At 41.0% G+C, this 14,708-nt stretch overlaps 1 protein-coding gene across 1 annotated transcript in view; it reads left to right on the top strand.

The window, feature by feature from the left end:
- Positions 1–7,397: 7,397 nt before the first annotated feature.
- CLIP4 (CAP-Gly domain containing linker protein family member 4) overlaps positions 7,398–14,708 on the top strand; it is a 32,753-nt gene continuing 25,442 nt past the window's right edge. The window contains exons 1-4 of the mRNA XM_027696564.1: positions 7,398–7,473; positions 8,848–8,884; positions 11,152–11,213; positions 11,805–11,951. Of these exons, the coding sequence (XP_027552365.1) occupies positions 11,819–11,951 (133 nt within the window). The 5' untranslated portion in view covers positions 7,398–7,473; positions 8,848–8,884; positions 11,152–11,213; positions 11,805–11,818. The remainder of the gene's footprint in view (positions 7,474–8,847; positions 8,885–11,151; positions 11,214–11,804; positions 11,952–14,708) is intronic.

Genomic DNA, 14,708 nt, shown 5'->3' with positions numbered 1-14,708 from the left:
CCTTTCTTCGTCTTTATTTTTGATTAAAAATCAAGATGAACTAGTGAAAACACAAGAAAGAATCAAACTCACTGTTTCATCCTGAACTTCAGACTGGCCTGTTTCTCAGGAGTTTTCCATCATGATCCCAGTTTTGTTTTCAATTTTGATTGTTGTTTGCCTTGAAATCTCATGTACTTATTGCATAGTATCTGCTCTTGAAGTTGTGCGCTGTTCCATTGTATGTTCCGACATTGCTTTTCTTCTTTGATTCAAAAAAGGAGTGTGAAAGCTCTGCTGGATTTAGAGCTAATGGATTAAGAGAACTTGCGTACCTCACTTCTGTCTTGACAGATGTCCACTGCAAATAAGATTTTAAGCTCATTAGGGTAAGCAGGTGCCAGCCAGTCAGCACCCGAGTTGTATTTATAAAGGTAGATTTTTTCTGCACTGTACTGGGAGGCAAAAGGACTTGGTACATTTCCCTCCTTCTTTCCCTTGTTGCAAAAACATAACATACAATTGAATGCAGAGATCCAAAGGAAGAGACTGTATTTTGAAGCCTTTTTGAAGGGAAGCTATTTGAACATGGCATGTAAATGCCATTAGATGCTCCTTAACTAAGAGAAGGGTGACACTCACCAAGGATGGAGAGTAAAAGACAGAAAATCAAATAGGTTATAGATGCCTGTTAAGACTTCTGCCTTGAGGGTATTCAAAATTTTCCCCTACTTAGAAGTGACAAGCTGTTTACTTTTTCCTTCTAAGACTCCTAAACAAGATTTTGATTTTTTTTCCTTCCTCTCAGGTGATCATTCTTGGAAATTATTTTTTTCTCTTCTAGATAGCTTCCCAACCTGAAAATCTTAACTACCCAACAACAATATTTGTAGGATAAATTTTGCATATGTTGTTAAGATGGTGTCTGAGTCTAGTGGATCTACACTGTATATTTTCAGATTAAAATAAAAATCAAATGAATTTTTTTTCCCTTTCTCTGACTGTCTTAGGATAAAATTGGAAGTCACAAAAGTGACTTGTGTAACTATTTTTCATCTGCCAGGGCTTAGTTGTTTCAAATGCAAGACTTTACAGGTTGAAAGTCTTAAGGAAAAAAGCTAACAAATAAAAAATATAGATGCATTTCTGAAAAAAAGAGAAGGGAAGGGAAGGGAAGGGAAGGGAAGGGAAGGGAAGGGAAAGGAAAGGGAAAAGAGAAAAGAGAAAAGAGAAAAGAAAAGAACCTGTTCCTTGAATGACTTCTGAGGTCAGGACAGAACAATACCACTCTGAAAAAGAAACTAGAGATGCCAAAGTAGGAATTGGATGAAGCAGAAGTCACTTGTCTTTTCCAAGTATTTATTTATAAAGGGTAGTATGTGGATGAGGCCATAACAGCAATCACCCCCATCTTACCTCTTCACTACTCAAACTGGCCTAAACGGACTTGTTTTTTTATTTCCAGACACAGCCTTTCTACAGAAGGCGTCCATTTCTCAGTGTTGCAGGGTTATGGACAACATTGGCCAGCTCTATTGCTGGCTGGAAATCTGCTGCTTCTCTCCAGCAACGGGATTTCTCACTGCGTGGTCAGGGGTATCTTGTCCAATTCCCAAAAATCTTTACATGCTGCCAAGCCTATTAAACATTCTCAGACTTTAAAGTGCTGCTTACATGATTCATTCCTTGGGGCTGAACTGCAATAGCCAAATATCTGCTTGGAAAGTTGTTATTCTCTGTAACCTGATTGTTCAAATCTCTTTTGCTTTTCATCAGGGGCAGAAAAATTACCTTGTTTTACAAGGAAGAAGGCATTATATTGATTCCCAGCAAAATTTTAAAAACTCTGTGTGCTGCTCTCTAAAGTAATTTTTCTGGAACATATGAATTGAACTTAATATACATGATAACATAGTCATTTTCCTCAAGGCTTTTCTGGAAAACATCAGGTAATTACCTCTTGACTCTGCTTCTAGCCAGTCATTTAGCTCAGGCTCTGGCTGCTTCTGTGTCTCCCTACAATGCATTTTCTATGAAGTGATCCCAACTCTTTTTGCTTTCCCTTTTAGGCTGTATCTCATGTGTTCAAGTGGAGAAATGGAGCAGATTTAGGCAGCTGCTTCATCCTAGTGATCCTAATGTTCAGGATGTTGTAGCCCTCCAAAATAAGTCAAGGAAAATAGTAGAACAAGCAAATAGCCTTAACGCCCTTCTACTGTTTACAGTGGGACTTCAGAGACATCTTTATGTAGCTGCTTAATACTTGTGCTATGAAAACTCTTTTGTCTTTTCTTCAAAAAACAGCTTCAACAGCTCCATTGTTCACACTGGGAATTTTGACAATTAACTCATTGTGAGTTGGTAATTTTATTTGGGAAGTTCTTTTTCTTCCCTTTTCCTTTGATCAGTCATGTTATTTTTGTTTGGGTTTTTTTCTTGTTATTTTCACACCATGCATTAACATCTTATAGGAAATAAATGCATGGTTAAAAAAATTCAAAATCATGGTTTATGATTATTTATTATGCAGTCATTTATTGCTTTAAATATTAGTGGTAAACAAATATTATTTTTATTGTCTATTTATTATTAAATCAAGATCCAGGCTCATAGAAAATGCATTTTAACAAGGCATCGGTTTTATCCTAACTTTAATTGCCATTTACATGTATATACAATATGACTAACGTTATGTCAGATTTGTTAGCTTCTGTGAGAGAGCAGGATCTTTGATGTGCCTGTTTCCAACTGCTTATGTAGCTGCATTTTTCTCATCAATATTCTTATTACCAAGCAGTTATGTATTTCTTTGCACTTCTGAGGAACTTTAGAAAAACCTCAATGCTTTACCTCATGAAAAATGCTAAAGAAAATGCTTTATCACATAGTCTTACAACAAAAGAGAAGACAAAATAGGTAATGCACATAAACACTTGTACCTGCTCTTAAAAATTTAAGGTTTGTATTTGTGGATGAGGGCTCACTGAGGAATTATGGAGCGCTTGGGTGATAACAACATAACAACAACTTTAAAGAGCTATTTTACTCTCAAAGAAACATGCTTTATCTTCTTTTGTGTGAGCAAATTGAATATAACCAGGGAGCTGTTCATATTGCTGGCCTAGATATCACTAAGTAAATAAAAAAATACTTGCTTTTTATTTCAGCTTCTCCTGCAGAGCTGACACTGTTTTGGGAGATGGAGTAGATTCTCTCCTTTCTGTAATCACTAACAGACATACTTATGAAGCTTCATCTTGTTTCCCCTAGTGGAAACCTGTTGACAATCGTAAGGAGTAGAAATATCATAGTTTGGAGGAAATCTAGTTGAAAAGAAGTAAATAAAACCAGTGAGTATACACAGAGCCTTTATTAGTGGTGATGCTGCAAGTAAAAGAAAAATTCATCTTTGTTCTGGGTCAACAATAAACTTCTCAGGTTGTTTTCCCTTTTTTTTTTAATTTTTAAAAAAATTTCTGATTTCTAAGTAAATTGCTTCAGACTGATTGCACGAAGCAATAAACGTGACCTCAATGTTTTCAAAAACCTGTTTTGCAAAAACAAACCCATTTTTTTTTAACAGTGGCAGGACAACAGAAATAAAAAGTTGTTGAAAACAGGTAGGAAACTGGTTTCCTTCTTCAGCAAAAATACTTTATAAAGGAATTAATGGAGGAAAAAATATAAGAAGAAAATTAAAGAGGATCGGTTTGGGGGCTTTGCCTGCACAGGGCTGTTGGTACACACAGGTGACCCAAAGGAGTCGAGAAAAATTGTATGACCACTGTCAGTAGTAGTTTTGTGAGATGTATTTACATTTGCCTGTTATTTTTGGAATGTGTGTTCTGGTCACTTAATCATAGTTTCTCTTTGTTAAACTATCCATGGGTATTAAAAGCTTGCTATGTGCCATAACTAACACATTCACCGCTGTTTTCAGTGGTTAAGACAGTGACTCCCAAAAGACGACAGTTAGGACCAAGAATTGTGTGGAACAGCCTAAATTTTAAGTATAGATTTCCAGGCTTATGCAAATTTAGAAAATTAAAATGGGAGGGTCCCACTAGCCTAGGCAGCAGTTACAGCAGTTCACACGAGTGAAAGCTGGTTTGTGGTTGTGGAGCAATTTCAAGGAAAGCAAGTTCCTTTCAGGTGAGGGACTGGCAATTTAACAGGCAGGCAGTGGCTTCTGTCATTTCTAGTGGAAAGTGGTAGTGTTGATTTGGGATCTCGAATTGAGGCTCAGGTAATTTGTATTCCTGAAAAATATCCCAAGATGCTGCAGACTAGAGTAGTACAGCTATTGAACCTTATGCCTTTTTCAGTTCCCAATGGGTTCCCTCACCTAAAACATCTCAGGGTCTCCCTGGAAAATGAGATAGACACAGAATTCCTCCTGCCTTCCTTTCACAGAGTGTCTCAAACCACAGTGTGTGCACTGATAGCTGTGTGAAACCACCTCAAACCCACAGGCAGCCTGGAGCATGGCAACTGTTGCCTGGCAGTAGGGCGTTCTGGGACACCCATCCTGGTGTGATCCTGATGCATGTGTGTGTGAAGCAGACATTTACTCTGGAGAGAAGATGATCTCCTTTCACCGCCTGGGCACTAAGGAGAGTGGCTCTTGATGAAGTGCTGGGCTCGGGGCTGTGGGTCCAGAAGCAGTGGATGTGACTTAATGAGGTGGGACTTGGCCCACCCAGCAGGAGCTGAAAAGGGCAATTTACAGAGTGGGGTGTTGGCTGATGTCTGGAAGGAGGAAGGGTGGCATGTCCCCTGGGAAATAACGGGATAGGCTGGAAGAGCTGGAAAGGCTGACAGTGACCAGTAACCTTTTCTGTAGGAGAGAAGCAAGTGCATACACAGCTTCCTTGTTTCACACCCAGCTCTGGGGGTATCCCCTGGAGTATCCACTGTTTTTGAACATGCCTGCTGTCCCGTAGCTGCACTGAACCTGGTATGTAAGCGTGCTCACTGTCAGAACCTCTCTGCTGCCCTAATCCTTGCTCTACAGTGGCTCTACCTGAAGCTGCAATGTCTTCCTGAGCCATTTAAATGATTGCTTTCCTCAGATACGTACGTTTGTGAGGACGAAGGAACTGGCTAGTAATGCCCTATTTCTGCCCAAAGGAGAAACCAGAAATGAAATAATATTTTAGTTAAAATAGGCTTGTTGCTCACAAACATTGTTTCCCCATCTTCCTCCCAAGGTGGTCAGGGCTGGCACAGCCCATTGTTTTGAGTTCTCCAGGTGCTCAGCAACTTTGCTGCCCATGGCAGGACCAAATGAGTCAGACAGGATAGACTGAATAGACTTTTATTTTTACTCATATCCTGGCATGTAAGTGTGGCTGAAAAAGATATTGTGCTAAGGTACAGAATGAGATTTAAATATTTTTTTTCATTTCCATTGCAGGGCCCAGGGGTGGAAGTCAGGACAGGCAGGGGTTTTGTCAGGCAATGATGTCTCTTTTCCAGTTGCAGCACTAAGTCACAGGACTTGCTCTGAGCTAAAATGTTTGGGGTTCTGCTTTACTGGTCCAATCAGAAAGGTGGTCAAGAGCCTGAGATGCTTTGTTAGGTCCTTGCTTTAATTTTCTAGCATAAAAATATTCACACAGAGTTTTGTCCTCATATTCAACACTACCTATAAATTCACACCCCATTTTCTGTGGTTTATGGCAGATGGCAACTACATCCTCTGTCTCAGCTTTCATTCTGCTGCATTAAACAAGCCATGCTCTGGTAACCTCCTAAAATAGGTTGTTCTTTTCCTTGACTGTGCTAACAAATCATCTCTAGACACACTAGATTGGCTGCCGCTCACTGAAGAAGGGTGGTCACAACTGCATGTGATTTCTCAAGGAGGTGGCAGGGCCTACTGGCACAAACGCTTCCCTGATACAACTCTCCAGTTGCATGTCCTAAGATAAATGTTTGGGTTTTGTGCCACTGCATCATATTGGTAATGATGCTCATTGCGTAGCTGTCGACTACAATCGCATCTTTCACTTTCTCAGTCACTTCCATACAATGATCCCATATATCAGTCTTATCAGTTCATTCCTTCTTAACAGCAATTCTTTCCTTTTTTTTTTTTTGTCTCATCAGTTTGCTGTTTTTTCCTGCCAAAGTCATTAAAGGAAAATATGAAACAAACATTCGTTCCAAGAATAATATTCCAGGATCTTATCACTAACCTTCCTCAGCCCAGTACTTTGCATTCAGCTCTACCTAGCACTGTTTCCTGTGCTTGTGCTTTACCTCCACTCAAGTTGTCCTAAATTCTAGCCTTCTCCAGAATTGCTAATAATTTCCATTTCAGGCACTTCACTAAATTCTATTATTCAGAATCAGCAATAAAACATTTCCTTTGCCCAGAGCATCACGCATCTCAAAAAACGCAAACATCAACTGTCAGTACTAAGCTCACATTTGATCTTGCTTACATCCTTGTCTTTAGAAAAAGAGTTTGAAGTATAACCTAAGTACTTTTGAGGTGAAAATAGCAGGCCTCCATTTTCCTGGAATACAATTTTTTCTTTGCCTTTTCTGAAGTATGGAACATTTCTAAGAAGTGGAAGAATTGTCTTAGCTTTTTTTTTCTAGCCATCTGGTGTCACGTTTACTCTCACAAATGCGATTTCATGCTCGCCTTCTTCTACTGTCTGGGATTTGAGAGAGCTTGCAACTCTTGACCTTTCAAGTAGTTCACTTGAGGTAATTTCCACTTGTCATTACTATTATTTGTCCTCTCCCCCTCCCTTTATCATTGGGAAAACAACAACAAAAACTAGATTGTAAACACTAGTTACATTTACTTAATAGTGACCCATAGTTACATTTACTTAATAGTGAGCATAAAAATACAGCAGGACTCGGCTGAGCTTTTATCCAGGTCAAACTCCCCTCAAGCAGCCTGGGCTCAAGTCGTGTGAAGATGGGTTTACCACTGCACGGGTTTCCCACAGATTACCGATTTTGGGATTTAGATCCTTATTAGGTTTTACAGCACGGGATAAGCACTCTTTGAAAAGCTTTCCCGGGGAGCTGCTTCTTTCGTCCCTCCAACTGGTTAATGGAATAACTGGGGAGTCCTAATTCCTGAGCTGTGTGCTGAAATGTGCCACTGTGGCCCTCGTGCCTCGGCGCAGCGGGGAGCGCGCTGACACCGCGCGGCGGGAAGCGCCTTGCCGCCGTCTCTCCTCGCTGCCGTATCCCTGTTTCCCCCGGGCAGGGCAGGGAGGCGCATCCCACTCCAGCGCCGCCCGTCCCGCACCTGCCCCGCGCCGCCACTCCCGCCCCGCCGCCCGCGCGGGGGCGTGGCCGAGAGGGAAGGGGCGGGGCGATGCGGGCGGTGCTGGTCGCCGATTGGCCGAGGAGGTGGAAAGGGGCGTGCCCCCGCGCGGTGGGCGGGCCCGCGGCCGCGCTCGGCTCCCTGGGCTGCGGGCGCGGGAGGCCCCGGCAGCGCCCGCCGCGCTCGGCCGAGAGCAGGTAGGGCTGGGATGAGGGACGGGGCCGGCGCCTCACGGGGCTCCACCGGTGCTTCCCCGGTGCTTCCCGCCCTCCCTCGGCGCGCAGCGGGGGCGGGGTGGCGGCGCAGGGGCAGCCGCAGCGGGCGGGCCGCGGCCGGCCTGGCCCCCCCCGCCCCGCCCGCCCGGCTGCGGAGCACGGCTCGGGGGGGGCTGCGGCCCCGGGAGTTTTCACTGGGAGCCCCCTCCGGCCCCCGCTGTGAGACCCCTCGCCGTGTTGTGAGCGGTGCGTGCCCGTCCGCTGGGGGAGGTGACGCGGGGGGCTCCGAGCGAGCAGAGCCGGCCTGGAGAGCTGCAGAGCCTGAGCGCCCTGGACCTTCCAGCTTGTCAAAACGCTGGTGCAGCGGAGGGCCACGAAGATGGTTAGGGGACTGGAGCATCTCTCCCGTGAGGAGAGACTGCGGGAGCTGGGCCTGCTTAGTTTGGAGAAGACTGAGGGGGGAACTCATTAATGCATATAAATACCTCAAAGGTGCCGAGAGGACGGTGCCAGACTTTTTTTTGTTGGTCCCCAGTGACAGGTGGAGGAGCAGTGGCCATAAAATAAAACACAAGAAGTTCCGCCTCAGCATGAGGAAGAACTTCTTTACGTGGAGGGTGGCAGAGCACTGGGACAGGCTGCCCAGGGAGGTCGTGGAGTCTCCCTCTCTGGAGATATTCAGAACCCACCTGGATGCGTTCCTGTGTCACCTGCTCTAGGTGACCCTGCCTTGGCAGGGACTTGGATTAGATGATCTCCAGAGGCCCCTTCCAACCCTAACAGTTCTGTGATTCTGTGAAAACACAGCTATGTTGCAAGAGGGCCCCACACACCTCTTGAAAAACCAGTCCTGAGTGTACCTACACACATATAACGTGTCTGCCACTCGCGCTGTAAATGTTATGAAACGGGCAGGTAGTGTACGTGCAAGAGACTTGTTCTCTGAACTTAATTTTTCTTCTTGAGCACCTCTAAGTACATGGTAAGGAGTCCATTATATGTGGTTGTTGTCAAAAATAGCATCACATTTGTGACAGGTTCAGCTATCAAAGCTCTAGCACAACCGTATGTTATCACTTCAAGTGCTCTAGTGTTTGCAGGTCTTTATAACACTTGCAGGAAGGCTTTGTGCTTTAACACAAATCTCAAATTACAAGCTCTGGAGTACATGAAAAAGTTGGACCCTGTATTATGCAACTTTTTTTTTCTGTATATTTGCTACATTGCATTCCTGTGTAATGTGTGGATATCATGAAACTTGCAGTTGCTCTTCAATTTTGTCTACTAAAGTGCGTGTGCATCTGATGGCTCCTTCAAGTTTTTTTTTTAGTGATATTTCTGTGTTTTCATTTTCAGATATAATTCAGTTGGAAGAACGTATGGCTGGCAAACAGTAAGTATGATAGTTTCTCTGCTATCCTAAACTGTGCTTTGTGGTACTTTGGCAATTCTGTGAACAGAATAATTCTGTGAACAGAATAATTCTGTCTTTTATGGGATCATTCTAATAGTTTCTGTCTCTCTAAACTCCCTTTACTAATATAGGGAGATCGTTGCTCTTTTTGGAATACCTTCCATTCCACTTCACCAGGACTTCCCACCTGAATCTGAATATGTTGGGTATTGTTAATACCTCATGCAGTTGTGTTTTTGCTTACAGCAGAAGTCATTATGAGGGCAGTGTCTGTTTGCCTTTTCCATTTCTTTGAAATAGTTTTCAGCCTTTTGCTTTCCCTTTGCTTTTCCAGGTGTGCATGTGTGGTGTTAACTAGTTGTGATGTTCTTACACCTGAGGTAGCAGCCTCTGGAGTGGTCATGGGTGCAGAACATGTTGCCTTGACTTTGCTGGTTCAGTGCTGTGTCATGACATGATAATACATTTCCAGAGCCAAATTCAAATCCCATGGGGTGTGAGGATGTGCACGCTTGGGTCGGGGTTGTTGGCATTACTGTGGACAGGTGAAGTCATTCTGTGTGGAGTTGGGTCCCCATATGCATTGTAGCACTTGGGTCTCTGTGTCACCTACCTGACAACACAGGTTGTTTCCCTGCCTGCTTTGCTTTGGCAGTTTGAGTGCTCAGTTCCTTTCACTTGTGTGACAGATTTTGTTCTCACCTATGGCCCATGAGAGTAAAAGATTCCCTGGATACTTGAACAGGTTCTGTCCTGTTTGGTCTGCTTTCCTGTGTGCAGTAAACAGTCTTTTCTGTATTAATTTTCAAATGTCTCTGTTGATTTCTAGTTCCAGCAACTTATGTCACCGTACTTGACGAACCTCACCTCTTGCTGTCACCATCTGCTCAACTGGGTCTGACTACTTTTCATTGTGTTTCTTTTGTTTCCTCAGTCTTGTGCTGGTAACACTGTGCAAAAGGCTTATAATTTCTTTTGTGTCTTTTTCCAGCTTAACAGGTTCAACTAATACCTCTTCTATACTCGGGCATCTTACTCGTTCCTTTGTGCATTTTGTGAGAGCGTCTGATGTGCTACCTGTGAAAAACTCTTGTGGATTCATGTGTTTTACAAAGCTTTGTTTTGTTTTTCCATAGCCTCTGAACAAATATCAGATGGTAGCAGATTAATTTCATTGTTGCCCTTCAAAAGAAATTTAATTAGTGACTTGCAGCTTAAAAGACTTTCTAGTCCGTCATACAAGAAAGCTGTTGCTGTCGTGTTTATGATGGCTATAAAGCCTTTGAAATATAAACTCTAAACTTTTCCTTAATGTAAGAAAATAATAATTGAAATAAGTAGTGATAATTTTAATTGAAATAATTAGTGATATTTTGGGCCTTGTTAGATGAAAGAACACATAAGCCAATGTAATTTGATAATGCTGTGGGAAAAAATAGTCCTGTCCTTCCCAGTGGCCTCCTCCTTGATCTTCCCTTTGTGCCAGCATGGGATTTGTACAGCTGCATAAGACTAAGGAAATAAACTAGTTGGAGAAAAATGAACAGTTTTAATGTGGATCTCTTTTTTCAACTTGAGGAAAGGGTGAACTGTGTACAGTGCGCAAGAAAAGGAGGTTTTAAGTTATTTACTTCAAGATCAGCATCTGTAAACCACTGCTAAAATACCTTTTGTATTAGTGTGTAGATTATGTGAGGTTCCCAAATAATGTGACATATTTATCTGGGGAAATATTAAAGTAAATGTGTTCATATAGCTTGTTGTGTTAGATGCAAAACCCAAGTCTCAAAGAGAGACTACTTCTTTTCTTTCTAATTTTTCCTATTTACTTGAGTGTAGATTAAATGTAGTAAAAACAAACATTCCTTGAAGCTCCACGAGTTCTTTCTGTCAAGCAAATTAACTGAAAAAAGAGCACTGTATAGCAATCTCCAGAATAAAAATGTAGTTTGTTTAGTAGAAGCATTGCTTTTACCCTGAGTGTTTAATAATGATAATTCAAGATGCAGAATTGCAGTTTTTCAGCTGTGAGATGTAGTCTCCAATAGTGCAGTAATGCCTGGTTTTATTAAGAATAATGTTTTGTTATTTCTTAATGAAGTTGCCTGATAAAATGTCTTACAAATGGTGGCCAGCTCTCCTCTGATCTTAGCCTGTGAACCCTAACTAGAATGTAACTTGGGCTGGTTGTTACATTGTGTCACTATAACTTTGTATGGCCCTTTAGTATTTTTTCTCTCTCCTAGATTGCTGTAAGGCCTGAAAAGTTGACTGGAAACAACACCAGGGTGGAGGTTACAACACTGTGGTAAGTGTGCTATTTTAAAACATCAAGGGGAGAAGCTGGGAAAGGAGCTGATATGGAATCGTGAGTCCAGGAGTGAATCACTTGGTGATGAATTGTCTCCAGCTGTGTGTGGGAAGATTAAAGAACTGAGAATTTTAAAAGAGGAGAAAACAGTAGATGGTAGCATGTTCTTGCTCATGGTGAAGGAAGGGAATATGCATGCAGAGTATGAGGACAGGTACTTAATGTCCATGTTTTCATAAAGCTGTGAAACACACTCATCCCTTTATCATCACTGTGTGTTTGCTGATTATATTGTAGCATTATTATTTTCTTTACTCCTCAGTTGGAAGACTGGGGAGAAATGTGATGTTTTCCATTAGTAACGTGCAAAGTTAGGGATGGAAGTCAAAACCAAAAGTTGGCTGACCTTGACACCATACTCTACTAGATTTACTAATTAACTTTATTAATTTGTAAGAATGTAATGGTAGGAATAGTTAGTGTTTGGAAAAAGGAAAGATTTTAGTCTGATTATGCATTATATCTTACTACAATAGAACCAATCTAAAGTATTTCTAATGAGGTTATTAATTTTTTTCCCTCCTAAAGTGTCTTTCTAGAAGATGACCATAGAGGATCTCCCAGAACCTTCCTTAGAAGGAGATTCCCTCATTGAAAGAGAACGGTTCTTATTCCCAAACTCTGAAACATCTGTTACTTTTTCTGTTGCTGCAGCACCAATGCCTTCAGACTGTGGTATGTACTTTTAACAGAAAATAAATTTGTGATGAGCAGAAAATAAATTAGAATAATAAGTTTTAAGAAAAACTATCAACTCAATTTATTTCTTCATTTCAGAAAAGTTTTCTGCTTGTTAAATGGATTCTTGGTTAAAGGAGATGAAAGATGAAGACCCATGCTTTTTCCTTTTTTCTTATTGCATACATATTAAATAATATATTTTCCTTTTCTCTGTATGTGGTCAGGTATTGGTAGAATTTTTAAGATCCCAGTGTAGAACTAGATATTGTGTTAAGATGTAAAATTGCAATAAGTAAGTGAAGTTAATCTACATCCATTTGAAACCTCTAGAGTTTCACTCTTTGTTCTGCTTTCAGTATGGACTGTAAGGGGATATTTCTTGTGGAAGCATACATGTTTGTGGTGGTAAGGACTAAAATGAGTGGTAGAAAATTATAGCAAGATCAGTGATCAAAATAATATTGGTTTGTCTTCACGTGTGTAAATCATAATAAAATTTTAAACAGGCTATGTAATATATTAAAATGTCACTGTAGGTAAGAACCTTCATTGATAGCTACAGTTAGAATGCCTTTGAATGTTGCAGAAGGTGTTAATAGCATCCATATACCTTAAAAATTACTGCCTCCATGTCTATTTTTCCCATGCCTTGGTTAGAGTAATCAGCTGTATTCAGGAAAAATAAATACATGTAATGTTCTGTCTTTGACAGACTCGGCACTCTAGAGACCCATTTTATAAGTTAGCACAGGTTGGGAGTTTAACTGTTCCATATGATATATTTTAGTATATGAACATGTGTCTTTACATGGTTTAGCCGTGTTCTTATAACTTGTCTGTCCTAGTCTACTGGAAGTACTGCCATGATTTATTCCATTCTGCTTTCTTATCCCTTAGAAAAAATTTCCTTTTGCCTTTTTCAAACATTGTTGTGTGGTGATATCTTCCAATAATACCACAATGTCACTACTATCTGTTCTACTCAGTCTGTGCCTACTCATTGAATAAAAAAATTCATTTTATAGGAGGTTGCTGTCACCTGTGTAACAGTAATATTACTGAATCTGGGTAAAGGAGGTAAAACGGCAACAGGGAGAGATTCTTGGTCATTACATTCAGTGCATTTATTTCTCCTGTACAGTTGAGCACTGTAATCAGTACATGGGAAAGATAGAGGAGGAGGAAGTAGTGTTTTAAAATACCTAGATGTCATTGTCATCCTTTCATGAAACTCTTTGTTTAAACAGGTTTTCTCTAACGATTCTTTGGTTTGCAGACTCCAGCTGATCATCTGTTAAGCTCTTCAAATTGCTGTTATTAGAACTTGATATAGTGTCAGGTTTTTACCCTAGCATGCTGATTGTAGCAGTCTGCTAGAGTTGATTTCTGATATATAATTTGGTTCAGGTTTGTAGCTGGAAATCTTCCTGGTAGAGTTAAGAGTTGTGAATATCATGCTAGATCATTAAACTTGCTGTCTGGTTGTGTGTTTACTTCATGGCTTTCAGCAGTAGATCAGCTGTGGTTTATGTGGAAGGTAAATATTAGTAGATAAATCAGTAGCTGTGTGTCAGCGCATGGCATATAGGGAAGAAGCACACTTGGTGTAGTGCTGGGAGATGAGGGGTTTGCTTTTTTATATGCTAGGTGCAAATAAAGATTTATGTTAAATATCAGTGAAGTTGTCCTCCTTTTCCATTCTTGTTGAACCAAGGCTGTGCAGTTAGAGGAACTCTAAATAGCCAGGAAGTGAGCTCCGTAGGTGCTTTTATCTGTTAATCCAATCTAGAAGTCAGGTATGCTGTTTTTGGGGAAAGGTGGGATGATTCATCCAGAGATTGTTTATACCATGTCATACACCCAGATGGCTGATGCCCTGTTTTGCTTAACCTGTATGTCTGGTCTGAGAGCTGTGTATCTGCAGTTGATGTGAGCTGACATTGTACATTTATCTGAAACCTTTCTAAAAGGCAACTCCCTGTTAGCTGCAGCAGGGGTAAAAGTTCAGTGTTTGCCATGATTCAGTCATTTGCTGATGGCAGTAGGTTCTGCTTCCATTCCCTCTCCTCATAGCCATTGCTGTCCAGATTCTTTCATATAATTTTCCAGAGTTGGAAGAAATTCCACAGATTTAAAATAGAGCGTGTGTATATACATGCACACACGTACACCTCTAAGTAACATGATGTATGATGCTTTTATAACGAGGTGTTTCATACACTTATACTTTGGGTTATCTGAAAGAATATGAGGCCTAAAATCTTCCAAAATGTGGTTTTTTTTCTGATCTTTTTCTTGGTGCCTCAATTTTTGAAGGTGTTTGTTACCTGCAGCTGCCACCAGCTGGGATTGATGCATTCATGATGTATCTGAAAATAGTGGAGGCCATAGAACACCTTCCTGATTTGAGCATGGGTTTATAATTTGGTGTGTTTTATGTAAACTGTGATGGCAGAAGAAGAAGGAAAAGACATGTTTTGTAGCATATGGAGAGATCATGTATGCATTTGATCACTGAGAGATCAATAGGCTTGTCTTGTGCTTGGGAACAGCTTAGATCTGCAGCTTTTGGCTGACTTGGACAACAGTTAAACCCTTAATTAGCACAATCACTGTGCTAATCACTGTTACTTCTTGCCTAAACTTAAAAGCACTCTTGCAGTATCATTGTATTAGTTGCTGATTCAAAGCTTTTTCAGAAGTATAGTCAAGATCTTATATTAAAGGATTAGGCCACATGTTAAAAAAATT

This window comes from Neopelma chrysocephalum, unplaced genomic scaffold, assembly GCF_003984885.1.
Source record: "Neopelma chrysocephalum unplaced genomic scaffold, ASM398488v2 Primary Assembly neopelma1_108, whole genome shotgun sequence".
In the NCBI taxonomy this organism is placed as follows: Eukaryota; Metazoa; Chordata; class Aves; order Passeriformes; family Pipridae; genus Neopelma; species Neopelma chrysocephalum.
Note: the sequence above shows the minus strand (reverse complement) of the source record. Positions and strands in the feature narration are given on the sequence as shown.